Source organism: Silurus aristotelis (assembly GCF_946808225.1).
Source record: "Silurus aristotelis genome assembly, chromosome: 16".
Classification (NCBI taxonomy): domain Eukaryota; kingdom Metazoa; phylum Chordata; class Actinopteri; order Siluriformes; family Siluridae; genus Silurus; species Silurus aristotelis.
The window spans coordinates 6,473,724-6,495,891 of record NC_139589.1 but is presented as its reverse complement, the minus strand read 5'-3'; the positions used below and the strand labels follow the sequence as shown (position 1 = coordinate 6,495,891).

General features: G+C 37.4%; 2 protein-coding genes across 2 annotated transcripts; both read right to left on the bottom strand.

Annotated features, from left to right (window-relative positions):
- Positions 1-970: 970 nt before the first annotated feature.
- Positions 971-14,832, bottom strand: pfdn1 (prefoldin subunit 1). Its single transcript, XM_083565486.1, has 4 exons — positions 14,782-14,832; positions 14,112-14,278; positions 13,910-13,994; positions 971-1,425 (listed from the first exon to the last, which is right to left on the bottom strand). The coding sequence occupies exons 1-4, from the start codon at positions 14,812-14,814 to the stop codon at positions 1,342-1,344; spliced, it is 369 nt and encodes a 122-aa protein (XP_083421612.1). The 5' UTR covers positions 14,815-14,832; the 3' UTR covers positions 971-1,341.
- Positions 14,833-17,227: 2,395 nt separating this feature from the next.
- Positions 17,228-21,371, bottom strand: hbegfb (heparin-binding EGF-like growth factor b). The gene is made up of 6 exons (XM_083564271.1): positions 20,794-21,371; positions 20,248-20,430; positions 19,107-19,266; positions 18,858-19,013; positions 18,696-18,773; positions 17,228-18,567 (listed from the first exon to the last, which is right to left on the bottom strand). Exons 1-6 carry the CDS (start codon positions 20,828-20,830, stop codon positions 18,504-18,506), a joined length of 678 nt encoding a protein of 225 aa, XP_083420397.1. The 5' UTR covers positions 20,831-21,371; the 3' UTR covers positions 17,228-18,503.
- Between the last annotated feature and the right edge of the window lie 797 nt (positions 21,372-22,168).

Sequence of the window (22,168 nt, the reverse complement as noted above, 5' to 3'; positions counted from 1 at the left end):
CAGGAGGCTACAGTCCATCAGAACCCACCATCATCTCTGATCTGCCTTTACAAACGCTAACTAACATAAACCTCACACTGTCATCTCATACGCAATACATTAACACAACCTACATGATCTACTACACTGCAACCCTGCACCTTGAACCTATTTGGAAACCTTAATTATTTGCACCGCCTCACTTTACAGGCCCATCACAATTTTTATTAGTTGTCTTTATCTCTATTAGTTTAGTTTATTTTTATATATTTTATAGTTGTTTATGTTTGTACAGCAGCGCCACATAAATTCCTTGTACATGCAACCCGTGATACTTTGCAATAAAGACGAGTCAGATTCAGAAATTTCTGCCTTTGCTATACAACCACCAGAGGGCAACACACACTAACATTTTCCCTCAAGATCCCTCCCTGGTGTAAGAGAACCACAATCGTGTATGACTAAGGGTAATTAAATTCAAAGGGAATTCAAACTATTTAGTAGACTGGATAAAACATGATTGCAATGCGAAAGAAATATGCTAAAGCCGTTTAAGTAAACTAGAATAACTCACAAGGAGGGATTGAGATGACACCGCTCTTACAAAACATTAGGCCGAAGATTCAATAGAAGGCCCTAGTTTGGGTGTGTGTATACATGCCGTGCATTCATGTCTACATTGCTAATGCTGCTCCCCGACTGAGGATTTTAATCCGGAAAAAGTCTTTCAGTGGGTTGAAAAGAGGTGCACAACCAGACACCGAGCATTCTGTCTGGGATAGGGATTGCAAAGAAGTCTTGGCATATCTCTGTCTCATAAGATACCGTATATAAATAAAGCTTACAGTTGGCAAGGAGGAAAAAAATTACTTTATAATTCCTCAATGGGGTGAGGTCTTAAAATGAAAAAGTGAAAAAGGAGGCCAGATAAAAGGCAGTTGGAAGAGGTGCAACCGGAAATCATTAATACACAGAATTACAGACACACAGGAAACATTAGTCATTCTTTATATTCCTCAAATCTCGATGACCATCTTCCACGCTTGCAGTCTATAAAGCAGACAGTCAGTTATTTAAACAAACACCTTTACTACCACACCAACACCTGCTTGATTAAAGAAAAAAAAACCTTTTTTATTACACGCCGATGAAAAAAAGTAAACATGACACATCACAAGAGCAATGGTTAACAATGAAGTGACCTACATGCCACGCCTGTCTACAGCCAGTCTTACTGGCCTCTGTTGAATGAAATATGATTCATGCTTTCTGTTAGAAATAACTGTATTCTCTATGCAAAAACGTGTTTAAATTAATAACAGGTTGTGGAAAAGTAAGTGAAAACAGGGCTGGATGTGCGCTTTATTGAGCCCGCCTGGACATTAGCATTTCTCTGATGTTGTCCTCTGCCTCCTTCACACTGCGCTCCAGGTAGGTCTTCTTTTGCTGTAGAGAGAGGAGAGACAGATCAGCCAAAAATACTGTACGCTGACCAAAGATGGGTGCTCAGAATTTTCTAGATTTTCCCTTCACTGGAACTAAGAGACCCAAATGTGTTACAGCATGACAATGCCCTTGTGCACAAGGTGAGGTCCATGAAACATATGGCTTGCCATGGCAAAAATGGAAGAACTCCGGTCTCCACACACTACATTATCAGTGCCTGACCTCACATATGCTCTGGTGGCTTAATGAGAAAATCCCCACAGCTACACTGCAAAATCCAGTGCAAAGCCTTCACACAAGAGTGGAGGTTAGAACAGCAAAGGAGGACTAAATCTGGAAAGTAATGTTCAACAGGCACATATGGGTGTGTGATCGACTGGCATCTCATCCAAAGCAAATTCTCCGCCTCGTGCCCAGTGATTTCGGGAAAGTTAACCCAAGGATGACCAGCATAGAGTATTTGGTTTTATTTAGGGTATAAATGTGCAATCCTGGATGGACATATGCTAGAAGGACTTAGTGTTGCTATATTTCAATTGCTGTATGAAAAACTGGGCATGAAAAGAAAAAAAAAGAAAAGAAATCGGAAAAACTTTTTTATTTGTCTTCTGAGAAGACGTCTTCTTTTGTCTTCCGGAGCAGAGAAAGATTTGAAAGAGAGATGTAGAACTCTTGAATCTTCAGATATGTTTTCAAATTTAATTGCCATTGCTATACAGAATCCATCAGCAAGTCCTTATAATCAGCACATGCCTAAAAAGAACTATACCATTACATGAGTATGAAATACAAAAAAAAAAGTAGTAAAAAGTAGATAATATACCTTTGAACAGGGATTTCTTAAAACCATGGTCCAAATAATCAATCAATAATCCAACCAACCAACCAACCAATCAATCAATAATCCAACCAACCAACCAACCAACCAACCAACCAACCAACCAATCAATAATCCAACGGCACATAAATCCAATAAACCAAACAACCAATCCTCAGTCCATTTATTAGTCTTATCCATTAATCAACCAACTGCCTATCTCTCTATTCTATCAACCAATGAAGATTTCACCCATCAGTCCATTTTATTAACCCACTATCCATCTATTCCTTGAACAGTTCATCTATCCAGTCAAACAACCATCCATGCATTCAACCAACAGTTCATCTATCCATCTAATTACCCAACCACTAGTCCATCCAAGATGGCTAGAAAGGGGTGAGTCTTGTACTCTAGATGCACTGATTCTGAAAACACAGTATGCCAAACTGAAATGATGCAAATCTCTAGTCATATGTTACCACAATAAATTGTTTTTAGGAATATAAATCATGATACAGCAGTTTTCCAGGCACTATTTGATGATACTGTTTGTCCCATATCCATTTGATCATAGTCATTATGACTACACTTTAAAAGTATATCTCATAAGTAGTAGATGTATCTCTCATACTAAATGTGTAGTACATATGTAGACTATGTAGACTACATAGTAAATACTTTAAAAAGTACAAGGTCAGTGTATGTGTGTAGAGACACAGCTTGTAGACAATGGTGTAAAAGCTTAGAAGAGATGCTCACATAACTTCTTGCATTTGTATGACGTCTCCATCAAGTCACCCTAAAGCAACTATCACGCTTCCCGAATAGTTGCTGGAAAATCACTTTAAACGCTGCCAAAAGAAAATTCATTGCTCTGTCCAGCCTCCTAGTGGATGCAACCATAAATGTACAAAAAGCACACAGGAAGTATGCACGCACTAGTATAATGCTGACTAGTTCACGTAATAAATCTTTTTTTTTGTTTTGTTTTATAAAGACAACTACAGACTAAACACTTACCGTAATTTCCGGACTATAAATTTATTTTGAACATAAATAAGCCGCACCTGTCTACACTAAAACTAATGAACTTTACACAGGCTTTAACAAAAGACAGTGTCTCTTACACGGCTTGTATCTAAACAGTAGTTTGTTGTTCACTGTATTTCTCCTTCCTTTCACAACAATTTATTTTTTGGCATCGTCGTGCGTTTAAAAATCACCACCAGTGAAGCTTTTCTCCCGATGCCGTGCAGCTCAGAACACAGGTTAAGTGTGTTTTTTCATGCCTGGTTGTTTTCAGCATGACGAATGATTCGCATTTCCTGGTGACAGTCCGAGTGAGCGGCAGGTCAAACGTCATCCATATTTATGATGTGCTGCGGCCCGATTCAGTGGGAGCACGATTTAATATAACGAGTTTCATTGGTTCACCTTAACCCGTTCGGCAATTTCATTGGTATAATGTTATGGGGCTCAGTGTTCTGGCTTGAAGTTTGTGAAACCGGGAAAAAACCCAGGAAAAATCCATAAATTAGCTGCTTCATTGTTTAAGCTGCGGGGTTCAAAGTGTGGGAAAAAAGTAGCGGCTTATAGTCCGGAAAATACGGTACTTACTCACCAATATTTGGCATTTACCACTGAAACCTAATGTGACACAAATGTGAAACATTTCCTCGATGAAGAAGTGACTCTTTCTAAACTTAAAATTCATCTACACTGGCCCATTCAGGAATAAAGGTTGGAGGGTGGGGCATGTCTCAAACACTGGAGTGAGTGGCTCAATTAAAGTAGTGTCGGGAAAACATGCTGTTATCTGAAACCTCCCAAATATACAAGAGGGTTGAGTCATTTCTACAGTGAACAAACACACACACACACACACAACAAGTTACAACAGTGTACCTCTGGCTCACAGGTGTTTTGACCACATCTCAAGTCAAACCAAGGCCATGTGAATAGCATTGTTGTGAAACGTACGTATTCGTACACACATTTGCCACTCGAGAATAACTTCTGTAGATGCTGGTCTTTGGGCTTTGAACCAACATTCCTAAAACAGGCCTTTTTGAGATCCCCTCTGGTGTCTTGTTTAGGTTTTGCACCGCTATCTTTAATGTGGCTTTGAGCATGTTCATATCATAATTCCTCGGTCAGGCCTGGAAACTATCTCCCTAAGGAAAAAGTCTTTATATAGTCATGTTTAGTGTTGAACGCTTGTAATAAATTGCAGCTACGTGTGAGCTGAAGTAACCAGGGTCCACCTGCTGGATTATCCCATGCACTCTACAGCAACTAATAAACATGATAATCATGCAAAGCATACCCATAACTTACACTACAATTACCTCAACCTTTTAATGGACATGTTGTTTGGTATACATATTGCTAAAATGTGAATAAAAGCAAAATAAAAACAATCTGCTTGGGTCATACTGAAGAGCTCTGTACATGTCAAGTCATTAATTCCTTGCCTTTACAAGGCCTGTTTCTGAACTGTTGGGTCTGGCACTGTTAGGATCGTTTGAAGTGAAACCAATATCAGCTTATCTGTGATGCAGAAAAATGCTGTTAAATGCTCCTTGGAGGCTACATGGGTGCCTGGGCAGGTACTCAAAATCTTCATGAATGGGGTTTCAATGACTAAGCAGCTGAAAAGAGGCTTAGCATCAACAGGTCCATTGATCAGCTTGTGAACCAGGAGCAATAGATTACATGTTCACCCTTCGAATGCTTAAACTTAAAACTACTCTTAAATAGCTGATGAATGAAAGACTGACAGATGGCATTGGTGGAGCAAAGTTGCTGCCTCACAACTACAGATTGCCTGGTTAGACCCTGAGGTTGGGTTGCTGTCTGTGAACTGGGGTCCACAGAGTTCTCCAGTTTTCATCAGCTTCTGAAATCTTCTTGCAAGCAGACAGACAGACTGGGAGGGGTTTCATTCTGGGTATATTCCTGCCTTGTACCCAGTGTTCCTTGCATAGACACTGGGTCTACCACAATCTGAACCAACGAATGATAGAACAATGACTACGGCCAGTGTTGCAAATGAGCAGTAAATGCTGTACGGGTTTTTCGGCTGATGCGAACGCGGTCTCTTAACTAACAACATCAAAGAATTTAGTTTGGAAAAACATTCGGGTTGGGGGCTTTGTGCAACAAAGCTCGATTGACACTTCTGACAAAATGGCATCAGATAAACTGTTAAGCCATTGTTCAGTGAAGGGAGGATTTAATTATAGCACCTTGCTGATCCTGTTCACCAACACAGCAGCATCTGTAAGCGACACACTAAAGGCAACAGAGGTATTGTATGAGAACATAACACAGCGCAGTTTAAACACATATTTCCTTGTTTTGAAAAGAGATGGTTAAGAGGAAACTTTACATGTCACCAGAATTAGTAACATCTATCCCATTTGTCACTGAAATCTACCTCTATATACAAAAGAGAAATATGTTCTGAGAAACACCTGATAAGACTTACGATAACTGCGATCTGGCTCATACCACACATTCCATCTATCTACGTTTAGACTTAGAACATCTACGCATTTTTAAAAGGTCACAGTGGACAAAAATATCTTCAAAATGACAGCGAGGAACACAGCAGGACAAACAAGGGGGGTGGGCGGGGCCTGGACGATTCTAAGATCCTGAGGTTTCCTGGTCATTCTATAGACAGAACATGATATTGTGTGCATGTTTACTATTCAACTACACTGTTCATTAAAGACTTTAATTACCTGTGGGAAACCAATTTTACTCGCAATGATACATTCAGCCTGACAGAGTTTCTGAAATGCAGTAAGGCCATTGACGATTAGTATGCTTTTTCCCAGGGCATGGACTTATGCAACATTGCATGTGAATACAGACAATGATTTTAAAGAAGTGAAAGCGTTAGCTCAATGTGTGGAAAACCACTCATCAAGGAGTCAACTGGACAGGACAGGACAGGACTGGACTGGATACATGTGCAAAATGCTTGTGACGTGCGATTGGCCAATTCACAGCTACACATCACCTAAATCTGCACCGTCAGTGTGCCACACTACGGCAACTCTTGTTGCAATCAGGAGTTGACATAATGAAACAAATTTAAAAAAAAAGGCTATAAGTATTTGTTCCTAATAGCCAGTATGTAGAAGAACAAGGACGAAATATTTTATGCGTCACATACACATTGCAGTAAAATCAAAAGAAAAATGTGATTTGGCCACAATACAGCACCCCTGAATGGTGAACCTTATTTAAGGGCCTAATAGTGGCAGCTTGGCAGTGCCATGTACATTAAATCACTGACAAACCACTGCCCACTTCTGAACACTGACTTCCCATCATACAAAAAGGAAATCTGCCCCAATAGGACCATCCTGACCATTTTTACTCAAACTCAAAGTTTCATTTCATAGCTATCTATCCATCCACTATATTACAACACAAACAATAGTTTCCCTCCAGTAAGCAGCACAATTGCAGGGAAATCCTTTGCCCAGTGGTTAATTCCCACTTAGCCCAACATGAAACACTCTTGCCAGTAGATAATGATACCTTGTAATGCTGACCTTTACAGAACAATGCAGAAGGAGGTGCAAAGAGAAGGTTTCTGATGATCAGTGAGTCAAGCTGCAGAACCTTTCATTGTTTAAGCCTCAATGGGTTTCTTACAGCAGCCCTCAGTGCCCAGAGCAACTTCAGTCAGCACACACACGACCGGCCTGCTAGACTGAACACATCCTCCTCTAAATGGGCCCTTTGTTGTTTGTTGTTGGATGTTCCTCTTTTGCAAGCAGAGGCGCTGAAGTGCTGACCTGCCGGGAATGCCGGCGCAGTCGCTCATTGACTAAAGAGCAACAACAGAGCCAAATACAGCACTGTTTCTGCAAAGCACATTTCTACCAGAAACATCTAACAACCGTATTCTATTCATGTGCTACTAACATCCCCTTAATTGGGTCTTTTAGCAGCTCTCTAAACTGACCTATTGAACTAGAATTAGGATACGTTTTGATAGACATCTGGAAGCCACTTTGTATAACGGTGCCTGCAAATTCGACAGGTATACAGATGACAGGGAATACACGCAGCCAAAAAGTGTACGTGCAGACGCACGGACGTGAGCAGCATTGTTCATGACCTGGCCTGTGTTTCCTATGTACATCTATTGGGCATCTAAGTGACATCCACTAGATGGCAACATCAGAGCCAAAAAAATCCCAGTCTGTCTCTTTTGGAATTGTCGATCTGTAACAATTTTCACACATGGCTACTTTACACATATTGATGTGTGTTTTAAATCCAAGACCCTTAGTTTCACTCTAATCTAGAATTTCTTTTGCAGGGTTTGAAGATTACCTGAGAGGATTTAAAAATTAAAATACTAATTGTAATAAGAAACCCGGTTCATTGTAGTACTTAAAAACAAGCTAAAACTGTAGAAAGTGTATATAATTTGAGACACAACATTAGTTTATTTATTCAGTTTTAGACACGTCGTCACTGGTGTCATGCAAAAGACAAAAGGATATATGCAGAAAACATTTTGTGTACACGTAGTTGAAAGCAAGTATTCATTTGCAGGAAAAACCAGCATCTAATACAAGGGTTTCCCCTAGTAAATAGTGCTGTGTATTGACAAGCCTCGATACGATACGTATCACGATACGGGGTTGCAATACAGTATGTTGCAATACTGTAAGCAAGGCGGTATACTGGCGATATTTCTCTATATATAGAATTTTTGAAAAACTGTCATTAAGAACACACCACCATATGCAAACCTTAGCAAAAAATAAAAACAACCCAGAACACACTGGAATCAGTCCCTGTAAAATCCAACGTTTTTGAACCACCTTTTGTGCAGTATGAGTAAAGGGGGAAAAAGATAATGCTTGCAGGATTCTTTATTTAATTCCTTTTAGTTAAAGTTTGTAAACTGTAAACAATTCTTCATTCACCATTACTAGCAGTAAACACTAAAACTAGTGGCATGGCCTTATGCTAATACTTCCTGTCTCTGTTTAAGTTCAAAGATAGGAAAACTGCTATCTATCTAGCAGTTGGGATATAAATTCAAAATGAAACAACTGCCATGAATCTTGTAAGAATAATTTCTTTAATATCAATATTGTGTATTTTTTTTAACGATACAGTATCACCAAACAAAATATCACAGTAATCACTTCTATCAATATTTTTGTACACCCCTAATTATAAAAATGCTGAAAGTTTTTTACACTTTGATCAATTATTCAAATTAAATAATATTCAACCACATTTTAGCGTAAATAATTTAGACCTAGTATTATAGTTATATTGTTATTATCGTTATTATTATATTGAGTTAAATTAGGGGTCATGTGGATGCAAGGAAATATTAAACTGTGACAGGATAAAAATAAGTTAGTCATACTCCAGAGTAAGAACAACTTATTAAAATTAATAAAATAAAAAAAAAGGGGGGGGGGGGCATTAAAGGTCTGCACCAGAGCTGTGACACAGTGCGTGCTGCACAGTAGCTTAATGCTATCGGTTATAACATTATGGTTAGTGTCACTTGGGACTGCGATGGTGTAAAGACACCTATCAGATGTCACAAGACAGCGAGTGAGCATCAAAGTCCTTGTAGGGACATTTGTCCCCAAGCTCACACCCAGTTTTGACACCCAAGCCTTGCGACTAATCCTGCAGACTGTCTCCCCACAGGCCCCTTGAGTATTAATAACGGCCATCACCCATCTTTTCCTGTCGGTACAGCAAACAATGTACCGTCTGTGACAAGACAGAGGAGTTGACAGGTCCATAAACTGATCTGTCATCAAACCCTGCCTCTCCTACACAGCAAGCCGAGTGCCCACCTGCATCCCGGGCCAATTATGAGTTCATGAAGGAATCATCAGCAGCCTTATTGTCATCACTCATACACTGCGGTCACGAGGATCTCAGAGGGGGGCAGCACACTGCTGGGATGGTAATGACATCATGTTACCTCCTAAATCACTGCTCCCGCCAGGGTAGCGGGTGCAGCGGCCACCAGAGCCATGAGCTCATGCACACCCTTCGGTCTAAATACAGTACGGTCACGTCTTATCCCAAAAAATGGCAGCAATGCCATCTCAATGTACACACAATTTTAAAAAAGAAACCAGCATCTCATACAACGGTGTGCTCTTCGGAGACAAGTTAAGGAACCTGTTCTGTTTGCATCATGTTTAAGCACACAGCCCTGCAAGTCAGTCTCGTCTGATAACAAGCATACACCGTGTTATGTATGCATTTTAATTCAGATCTGGATTAAATATCAAACTCATTATGGCTTACTGTAGAGTGTGTGCACTGAGAGGAAAATACAGTGTCATGAGTGTAACAAGGCACTGTGTGTTGTCCTCCCTCTATGACTTTGCGTGTTGAGGGCTTCCCTCAACAACATTCCTGGCCCGGCGTCCTGCTCATAATCAGAGGCCCAGCCTGGGATTACACCCAAAACCACCACCTACAGTGTGGCCACACACAGGCCCAGACACGCACCGCTAAAGACGAGCCAACACTCACACTTACACAACAGTGATGTTGTGCATCTGGTATACAGAACGTAATAATATAACTGCGTGTCGAGTCATAAAGTACCCTATGGTAAACCAGATACCAATTTCCTTGAAGCTAAGAAAATTGAGCACGCTTGTGTTAATTTTACCCGTTATTACAGTGCATTTTAATATACAAGTCACTATATTAAGGGGGGCAGAATGATCATTGTAAAATAAAAAAAAAAGAAGAAAAAAAATGGCCACGGTCAAAGTTGTGGAAATTGGAATCGATCAATAAATTTTTTTTTAATAAGAACTGACATCACTTGTGATAAATGTGTTTGTCCTTTTTAGATAAGCACTTTTCCAATCTGGTGAATCAAAATGACCAAAGGTAGATTGCCTTGTGATTTATAGAAGCATCAATAAATAGTGTGACTCAGCATCTGCATGATCCAACTAGGACATACAAGAATTATGCATGTATAAATAATTGATTCAAGGACTTTTCCTTCATTTAAATTTTAACTATAGATGCGTTCTCAAACGGCTTAATGTCTCATTGTTTACATTTAAACTGTAGGTATAGCTTGCGTTTACTAGCTGCCTAAAAGAACGTGTAAAAATACATGTACTTATATGGAAAACAGACAATTTAATGGGGGAAAAAATACATGAATTTCACTGAACTGTTTTGTTTTGATGATGGTGTTGAAGGACCCTGCTAACATGTTGCATCAAAATCTCACATACAGGTTCAGATCACTAGGCAGGCATAATGTGTGATTTATCTCAGCGTCATCAAGCCATTCATTGAGAACATTCATGCTCTGTGGATGAGAGTGAGATCATCCTAGAGGAACCACTCCTATCAGGAAAAAAATTCTTACTTTTCCATTAAAAATGTCACCAAACTTCTTCCCCCTTGAGAACCTCCATAAACAAACTGTAGGTAACGTGAGGACAGTTTTAGTTTATGAAAACACCAGTTCAAATTTAGTTTTTTTTTTTTTTTTTTTATCAAATCAATATATTGGCTTAACTATAATGAAAGGGCAGGTGATTAAAGTACTATGGAACATGCAATATTGGCTAATTAGAATGCTTATGAACACACATCATTTAGTCAGAGAATAACAAATATTTGCAGAAATTGACGTTTAGTTAGTAATATCAACTTAAGCCTATAATAACAATAAGCAGATGATGAAACTTTATTACCCATCCAACCCAGAGAGGTGGAGGGTAAACTGGATAATGACACTGCTACTCATTTCCTGCCCTGAAGTGTTATCACCCATGCCATCTGCACACTGTTTTAGCATGGACATAGGGAAAGAACACTGATAATCAAAGCCAGAGGCTTTTGCCATCTGTGGTGAAATTCGTAGGTCAAAAAGGCACTGATATGAGTTGTGTATATTATTTGCCAGCTAAATTGATAACTTTAGTATTATAAGCACCATGCATGCTTTGTTCTAACAATTAAAGAAACTATGTGCCTTACTTCTAACAAAAATTCTATACAAAATTCCTTTATTATTAAATACAAAAAAATACAAATAAAGTAGTTATAATAATAGATATATAGGTATTAATGTGGCTTATAACAGAAGCTTTCCCAGGATTTGGGCAGGAAGAGGAAGTCCAAACATAATATCCTCCACCTGTACAGCAAGAAATGAGAAAATTCAAAATTTCACCGATTTCGAAATCCAGACAGCGGATCTATAAGAACAAACTATTTGGTAATGTTGTCTTGTCAAACACAACTCCTTTAAATTCACACTCTTAATGCGTTAGTTCATAAAGAGGTGGCCAAAAATGTGTATTACACATGGCATGACTTATTTGTTAAACAGAAGAACTATTTCACAGAACATATAAAAACGTCTATGCATTTACGTACTTGTGGCTGGGTAATGGGCTTGAAATGTGAGGCAATAACCCTCATATTGCACAATACATGGCACAAATACTATTAATCATGATCAAGTTGCAACAGTTAAATAACTTTTCCCAAATTGTGTCACTGGTTTAATCCCCTCATCTCCCCTGAACAAAATGCGTGCGCATGTTGACTTAACATGTCCGAACTTGCCGATGGTGTAGCCAGATGCCAGAATGTGGGTATTAACAAAGCGAACCGACATCAACCAGGAAAATAATTTTTCCTTCCAACATCTATCATTTAAGTTTTAACTGGACCCATAATGTGCTTCAGTTTGAGGGATTCTCTGTGTGCTTCTTCAATGTATAGAACCTTGTAATTAGCATTAAAGAGCAGACAATACCTTTTTAATGTGGTTGATTACATAATGGAAGACTGCACAGGATACAGTCAATGTCATTAGTCATTAGCTGACAGATCTAACAGCAAGAAAACACCAAGAAAGCCTTACAACACAATAGACATGGGCATAACAGAGTAAGCCCTGCAGGCTTGCTGTCTGGTATGATGTCATTGCATTCATAGTTATTTTGTACATTTACAGTGAAGTCTCGGTCTCCTCTCTTTTTAAGAATGCGTATCTAAGAAATACTCCAATTAAGAAATACAGTAATTCCCCATTTATCGCGGTGGATAGGTTCCAAAACCGCCCGCGATAATCGGACGCCACCCCAAAATGCTTTTTTATGTTTACAGTACTGTATTAACATTTGACTTCATTTTATAATTAATAATATTTTTTTTTATTAATACATTTAATTACTTCAACATAAAACTCCATAAAAACAATTCCCTATAAGTTTTTCCGTCTATTGTGCTATCCGCGAGAGACAGCTAATCAAATGAGTTATGTGAAAAATGTAATTCTGCGGTAAATTACTGTATTACTGTAAACCAGATCAGGGATTGCTGTTACAGGGAAACCATCAACTACAACTGACAACGCACAGGAAGTTCATTATTTTCCTATAAAAGCATGTCTAATTAATTCCTCTCTCATGTACCACACACATTTTCCAGGAAAACTAACTAGACATTAATTGGCAGGGTTTTTTTTATTTATTTACTTGTGTATAGATACATTGAATGCTACATTGCTACATTGAATGCTAAATTGTTTCCATTAGCACTTATGTTAGAGGGGCTTTTACTTATAAGATATGCAATGCTGTATAGTTAAAGACTTGCTTTACAGGTTTGGAAACTACAGTCAGAGTGCCAGGCCAGTGCCCCTTGAACAAAGACAGTGAAGGGCCTTGTTCAAGGGCCCAACAGTGGTAGCTTGGTGTCGCTAGAGCCTGAACAGTTTCAGAGCCTTAACCCCTGAGATACCAATTCTCAGATCACAGGGACGACTGTGTATAGTCAAACATTACTTCTTATCTGATTCATCTTGGCTCTAAATTGTATTTAATTAGGTTAAAATTTTAAACTTTGCTCAAAAACTATCATAATTTTTTATTTATGACTTATTGATGTTTTTTTTTATATCATAATTATATTTTTGTAATATTTTATTGATCCCACAGAAAAATTATTTCCTCGCATATCCCAGTGATGTAGGAAGCTGGCATCAAAATGCAGGGTCAGCCAAATTACAGCGCCCCTGCAGCATAGAAAGTTAAGGGCCTTCCTCAAGGGCCCCAAGGGTGGCAGCTTGGCAATACTGGGGCTTGAACCTCCGACCTTTCAATCAGTAACCCAGAGCCACGTTTATAAATGTTTTAAATAAAGCAATCATTTTGAATACATTTTATATTTGCAAAGCAAAGAAGGGTTTTTTTTTTGGCAAGATAATCATGTCATCTGTGATATTCCATTTCATTCGTTTCCTGTTTTCCTGAGTTCTTTAGAAGTTCTGCAGAGCGTCATGCAAAGCAGAAGTTCAGTAAAAATGGAATCATTAGCATCTGATGCTATAAATTACAGGATTGCATTGAGAACGACCAGGAAATTGCTGCAATGGGAAATTGGGATATGCATTTCCTTAAAATGTATTCAACTCCATTTGCAGTGCAGACAAACACACACTTTTTCACAGTGGAGTGATTAACGTCTGTAATCACAATGAATAAATATGATCGATGAGATGGTGTTATTGAATCTTATCAGGCCCTAAGGTGTATACTACGTGTTATAACCCCTGTAAATAACATGAATGTGCGCTCGAATAAACGTTACCTCCAGCTCTTTGATCTTGTCATCTGCTGTTTTCTGCTTCTCAGTCAGCTGATTATTAATCTCATCTTTTGACTGCAAGATAAACCTGTAAGGCAGTAAGAGTGAGGTGAAATCTATGCCTTTCAATGCCTTGGACTTAGACTTTTCAATGGTGAAAGCAGATCAGATGTGGGCGCATCTGTGCGGTGTGTGAGATACATACATGCGTCCTACTCCTTCATACATGCGAGTGGTCTCGGGGAGTAAAGTGATTTCCGCGTGGGTCAGATTGGCGTGCTTCTTCATGCGACTCAGCTGCTCGATCTGTAGGTCTGCCAGCTTCACCTTCTGCTGGGTATCGACCATTTTGGCTTGCAGCTCTGCAAAAGCCTGGCAGATGGAAAACCAGGAACACAAGACATTTTTAATGCAGAATGAAAATGAAATATCGTAACTTATTGCCAGAACAAAAAGTTTTGGTACACTTTATTCATATCTACTTGACTTACAGAAGTATATATATGTATGCACATCAATATTGACATATAAATTGATATTTTAGCTGAACAACAAATTTTATATGGCTAAAATATGTCTGGTGAAACCTGACTGGCTGAATGATTAAAGATAGCTAACTACTTGTAAAATAAATCCTAATTAAATGATCACTAATGAGGTGTATTACAGTTATTATTATGATTATTATTGTTATATGCGTTGCTAGCAGCCTGCATTTAGCTCACACCACGTTCTAATACAAAAGTAACTCAGATATATAAGCTTCTAGGCCTAGATCTTAGCACAAATACACTATTGTAATTTAAGGATTTTGCGAAAGACAAACAATATTTCAGTACATGACACAAGAGCCTTCGTTCATTTTTGGGATTTACCTTCTTCAATTCTTGGTCTACGGGGGCCGCCATGTTGCCGGAGAGAGGCGGAGAGAGGCGCATGCGCAGTGGATATTTTGCTCAGCGTTCCCTTATTGGGAGGAGAAGCTTTTACTGGAATAACCAAAATACTTATAAAATGTCGTGCTGATTTACAGACAGTTATTATAAGAAGAGTCAGTGAAAATGATTTACACTCGACACATGAAATGTAACCTTAACTGAACCATTCCAGCATGCTGTATGCTGGTATGTAAGTGGTCCTCAAAATGGGGGATAGTGGATGTCAGTGCTATAATCAAATACAATAAAATATAAAAATAAAGATTTTATACATAACACGATATTGTATTTTTATAGGTTTATATACAAACCTTTTATAATTTGATAAAAAAAAAACATGGAAAACACTATATATTGAATTATATCAATCAGCTTGTCCTTTGTCAATAGAAAGGTCAAAATAAGCTTCATGACCAAAATATTATAGTATACATTGAAATAATAAGCCTAATATGTGAATATTTCATAAAATAAAGCTTTATTGTTTTTAACAGCACAAGGTGTCAGTTCAAGAAAAAGAAGAAATAAATAAAGAGAGAACCCCTGTCTTTATCATGTATTATATATATAAATATATGATATACTATAGTCTATATCAGGGTTATCGAGCTACATACATTTCCTTGATTATACAGTCTGTAAAAACACTAACATGATTTAATGGTGACATAAATTTACCAAAATACATTAGTGACTAAATCCTAATTATAAATAAGTAAGCAATAAGTATTTTTTTTTGCTGGTGCTAAATGTTACGACCTTTGACTAGCGCCTGGAATTGGATAGATGAGACAGCTGTTTTGAACCTAAAGTGGATAGTAAAAATATTCCTAAATATATTTCATTTCTGTGAGTGCCTTTTTAGTTATTTATGTCAGATTCTATAAAAACAAATCATGATTAAATAAGCTGCAACTCAGAATCTATAGACTTTGGAGTGGCCAAGGTTGCCCAGACCAAACTTTCCCCTGAAACCTCAGACCCTCAAAAAAAAAAGCAATGATTGGTCAAACCTTGTGTTCTTTACCTGTTAGTAGCTTCTTTGTTTGTTGTTATCTACCATTTTAGGCAATATAACATTATTCCGTAGTGAACGACACAAGTATAACACAAGTGCATTTCATTAAATGTAGCCTAACGTTATGTTTGGTGCAAACTCGGTCACTTGGACAAGCTTGGCACACACTTGTAGCTCAAACTAATGTTGCTCAGGTGTGTGTGCATGTCTTTTACGGTATCTCTAATACTACCTACCCTTCTATAGGCCATCCACAAACAGGGATAGCAGCACATTTGTCCACGGACGTGGATGAACAGTTTGATTCATTCTAATCTGACAACTTTATTGCCAAATCTTACAATGGTTTCCCATTGTAAAAGTTTTGTTTATTCCCCTAGATTTGCTATCCAAATCTGCAACGGTTCATGTTTGGAAAACCTTGCTAACACAGTATGTCTAGTTGTTCCATATGTTGATTAGTTGTTTCTTCAAATGCCTGGATGCATCCAGACAAAGGTCCACAATTGACAATCCCTGGTCTGTATATATTGGTTTCCTTATACTTAGCCTTCCTGAAAATAAATATAACAACATTTTAAATAATACAATAATGTTTTATATAATAAATATAATAGCCCTTTATAAGTTGTTACTGATTTTAGTGTCTGTCATGGTAAATAATTGTTTTTTTATGTTTTGATTAGTAGTTCTAGTGATTTAACAGATGATGAGTACTGTATTATTGATTCATTCAATGATTTTGTAAGGGAATACAAATTTGTATCGGATGCATTTTTTTTTTATTCGAAAATAAGTTTTTTTAAATAAAATTAGTTCCATTAAGCTATTAGTAGTTATTTTCCATTTGATGTGATCCTGCATGTACAGATTAACTGTAAAGAAACTAAAAAAAAACTATCCTGATATAATTTAATACTTAAGAATAAACTACAACTATTTACAACTAACTAAAATATGGTACCATGGTTAATTAAAACCACACAAATGAGAAGTGATGATACATTTTCAGTGTTACATTACTACCATAATTAAGGGAATCACTGGGTCTTGTCTAATTAAGTGATTTTTATATCACTTTTTTTTTAAACGCCAGAACCAACTTGTTCACAGCTTAGCCTGATGAGGTGATAATGCAACAATTTTGTGAAAGGGTGTGTCTCAAATAGTAAATGTAGCTGTCAGCTTTGTGTATGTCAGTGTCTATTTATATGCAGGGTGACTATCTACTTTAGTGTCTACTTCAGATCTAAAATCTGAAAATATAAAAAAACAAAAACAAACAAAAAAACAAGCAAAAAACAAAAAAGTTGTCATACAGCGTATTCTGCTTACCTAAAGCTGCCAACAATGTAGAACACAGTGTAGAAAATATAACTACTTTTATTGCCAACTAAGCAATGCATACATTCTCAAATATTAACTGTGTTAGTTATTTCCCACTTTTTGAAATAGTAACTGAGCTGGCAATTATATAGTGTCAAGGAATTTATTATGTACCACCAAGTAAATCAATACTGCTTAAATAAACCAACAATTCTTACATATATTACAAGAGAAAAATCTGGAAGCAGCACTAATTTATTTTGGCATAAAGATGATCATTTTATATTTTACAGTAGTATGCATTTAATAGAGATTTCAATGGTTTGACTCTCACTGGTGTGCATTGTATTGAGTCAATTGTAAGTAGAACACTATTGAAACTTTACAAATCCTTTTTGCTTCCACATTTTTGCCTAGTAAAATACAAACCAAGGTATTCTCTTCTTTTTCACAGTATAGTCATCAAATTGGTTTCAGTAATAATTTGGCATAAACAGGGATATTCTTTCATTGTCTGTTGGTTATACAATAATAATTATCGAAAAACATGAAGAAAAAAAAAAACCTTAAGCCTGCAGTTAGTAAACAGTGATTGTTTTCTAGTTTTATTGCACTCTGTACTCCATGATAAACTGATTATAAAAATAAAAGTGCATAATTGTAGCTTTAATGCTTAATGCACCACCCTGTACACAATCGTCTGCTGTCAATGAATTGTAAATTAGTAGATCCAAATTAAGGTGATCTTATATAGGACTTGGTGCTATAAATTTGTTTTCTTTATCAATTTTCTTTTACTAAAAAAAAAGTTTTTTTTTTTCCTTTTTTCAGTGATCACCTGAAATGTACAGGCCTCACTAAATACTAAACATCTTCCTCGATGATGCTATCCCAGTCCTGGTAATGAAAACTTGAATGATGAACAATAATGTTCTTTAAACTAGCACTCATGGATTCATTTCATGCTCAACATGCTGGAGTACAGGAACAAAACCACCAACAATGCATCATTGCTCACAGATTGCACCATACAACTGATAAACTGGCAGTGCATTTGGTAAATATACATCATTATTACATGACAAAATAAATAATTAATATATAAATAAATACACTATCAGGACTGACCTTATAGAGCTCAAGTATCTTTTAAAAATAAATAAATAGTACGTTAAAAATCGTAAATGTAAATATGTTCTTTTACATTTTGGAGCTACACAGAAGTGTTTCTTACAATCTTCAAATCAATGTTTATCATTTCCTTTAAGTCATCCTTTGGAGACATATGATGTTCAGGACAATGGCGCTTTCCTCTTCACCGTTGACAGGAGGTCTCCAGGTGGTAGCCATCAAGTCCACTGAACCACTGGTTTGATTCTCTAGTAGAAAATATATCAAATGATAATTAATATCTATGCGATGAAGATTTCTGAGATAGCAAAAAAAAAAAAAAAAATGTATTGTATGTTCATAATGTTTTCAAAATATTCAAAAACATTTGACTCACTTTGCTTTTTCTTCACTACTGTGCAGTGGCTGTAGTCTGATCTTCTCATCTGCACTACTGTCATCTTTTTTTTGACACCTGTAAAGGCACATTTACCATTGCTTTAGACTACAGCGACGTGTAACTGTAGAATAGTTGCATGTGCTTAGCAAAAGTACTAACCTTAATGCCAGTAAAATGGCAATTATGGTGACACATGTTAAGGATAGAACTGCGGCCATTACGGCCAAAGCTGTGGTGTGACTGTTGCCTTCATCTTCTTTGCCAACAGGCAGGATGAACAGGTGGCACCTATCGCCTGAGTATCCTGACTCACATCTGCAAATATATACCACATCAAGCACTGATAACACTGAGCCAAAATCTTGCAAATTCCAACTTGTTTAGTTAATTGTATTATGTATAACTTACATGCAAGTTGTTTGGTTCAGTTCTGCCAAGTAGTGGCAAACTCCATTAACGCAATAATTGAGGTATTTGCTCCTACGGCAGGGGTTTTTCCTATCACTGCCCTTCCTTTGACCTTTCAATGTGGACCGTGAGGGAACTTTAGGCTTTGTGGAAAAAGCAACTGCGGAGAAAAAAAAGAAATTCCAGGTCAAAAAATGACAGAAAAATGTAGTGCTAAGGCAACACATTTACAATTAAATATAGAATTATATAATATATACGAATAAATAATAAATGCTACATCCATTCACCAGGAGTCACTAGTTTAACCTGGTCACGGTTGGGTCAGATCCAGAACACTGGGTGTGGGGAAGAAATGCACTCTGAATGGGGTGTCACCATGCACGCATAAATTAACTTAGGAGGTACAATCAATTTTTGGAAGATGGAAAGAAACGTACACAAACGCAGAGGGAACTAACAGTAACCCAAGCACAAGGTCGATCCCTGGACCACCACAGAGGTGGGAGGCAGCAATGCTACCCGCTGCACCATCAGGCTGCCCCACAAATATACACTGTATTAGTTAATCCAGTGCTGGGGACACATCAAATTACCGACATATGGCTTTTCACCAGGGCGAAAATGGGGGTGTCAGATACTTGGCAGTCATTTAAAGAATTTCCATTAAGCGTATTTGATGATGTCTACTTAAAGTAGGCTCCGTCATGTCATCTTCATATCTTACATATCGCCTTTCCCTCTGATTTAGCTGAACACGAATACAGTGTGGAATCGTGCTTGGATTATTGATCCAACTCATCTAACTATATCAAGGTAATTAAGTAAAATACATGAAGACATTGAATGAGGTCTTATCAGCTGCATGTACAAACAGTACATTGAGCTTCTTTGGAAAATGTTAGGCAGACAGTTAGACAGATGGATAGACATAGACAGTCAGAGACAGACAGACAGACAGACAGACAGACAGACAGACAGACAGACAGGAAAACAGATAGATAGATAGATAGATAGATAGATAGATAGATAGATAGATAGATAGATAGATAGATAGATAGATAGATAGATAGATAGATAAATATGCAGACAGGAAAACAGACAGACAGACAGACAGATGTAAGACTGAATTCGATGCTACCATTGGGATAGTTGTCCTCATATTCCGCAGAGATGTTGCCTTCATTACTGTCCAGATGTTCATCCATTTTGGTGTCATTGTCTGGAGTGTGCACTTCAGCTGGTGTGTGTAGTCGTTTCCCTACTGTCACTGCACGGTTCACACTCTCATCCTGGAACGCGCAGCCACTCAGCTGGAGGAAAACTGCAAATAAAGGTGACGGTTAGCAGGTGTGGAATCTCAAGCAGTTTTGACATTAGTCATGTGGGAACATTTTTCCTGATTTCCATAAAAAAACTTTTCTTTTAAACAAAACTACAGCTTTAATAGTTAGATTTAGGTCCAGAAAACCTTTTTTTACCTGCATTAATAATACACTGCATTGCATAATAATTTAATCATTATATAAATGCAATCAATAAGAGTACTAAGGCTTCCATCACTCGTGTTTAAAGTCATTAAAACGTCTTAAAGACAGAACACCTTGGTGAACTTCAGCATTTATTTAGACTTCATGTCAATGCCAGGTTCCAACCATAAACATATGAAAAGCTAAAAAACACCCACCAACACAATGCAGGAAAATAAGTCGAAAGGTGTTCATATTCCAAATAATTGTTGTATCCACTTAGGGTCCAGGTGTCCACAGAGCTTAAGGTCCGCTTAGTTGATTGACCTGAGAGGAGCAGAAAGTGTGTGTGTGTGTGTGTGTGTGTGTGTGTGAGAGAGAGAGAGAGAGAGAGAGAGAGAGAGAGAGAGAGAGAGAGAGAGAGAGAGAGAGAGAGAGAGAGAGAGAATGTGTGTGTACAGAAGAACAGAATTAGTTTTGCACCGCCCCGGCTGTTTTATAGCCGCACTGTGCGCTCTTCACTTCCTCTATGAATCACGGACACACCTGAGAAATCAATAGAGAGAAATATATTATATAATAATAATAACGACGCCGGTGTTTATGAATGCTCCAAAAACGTGCAAATGCTTATAGGAATTCCTACATAACCATTAGGAAGCAAACTAACAAAGATGCAAAACCACTGAAACCATTTTAAAACAGAGCTTGTCTTATGCCACATTTGCCAATTCAGCACTATTTAAAGGTATAATGCTGAACACGGTATTGTGTGTGTGTGTGTGTGTGTGTGTGTGTGTGTGTGTGTGTGTGTGTTGGGGGGGGGGGGGGTGTGATAGGAGGAGGCTGTATCCCCGAGCGCCATCTGGTGTTTAAAGAGTCTGTCTGTCTGTCTGTCTATCTATCTATCTATCTATCTATCTATCTATCTATCTATCTATCTATCTATCTATCTATCTATCTATCTATCTATCTATCTATCTATCTATCTATGTATGTATGTATGTATGTATGTATGTATGTATGTATGTATCTATCTATCTATCTATCTATCTATCTATCTATCTATCTATCTATCTATCTATCTCTATCTATCTATCTATCTATCTATCTATCTATCTATCTATCTATCTATCTATCTATCTATCTATCTATCTATCTATCTATCTATCTATCTGGTTTTTGTCTCTAGTAAAGCAAAATCCCCTCAGATTATACACAATGTCAATAAACATAGGCTGCATTTTCTAAAATTGTCATGGCCAAAGGTTTGTGGACATCCAATTACATTTTCACTCGCCCTTTGCTCATTAAATTAACTTCTGGGATGGATTTCCAATACATTTAGGATATTTCCACAGATTTGTGCATATTTGTCTACAAGAGTATACTGAGGTCAGGTATGGCTTTTTGGTCATGTAGGCCAAATGTATCATGTACCGTTATAATATTGAATGAAAACAGCTGACTTAAATATCACACTGCAATTAATTTTCAATAGTAATTTAAGATAGAATTAAAAGAAAACTGACTATGAAAACAAATTATTTGCAGTAGTGGCATAATAGGATTAAAGTACATAAAAATAACATA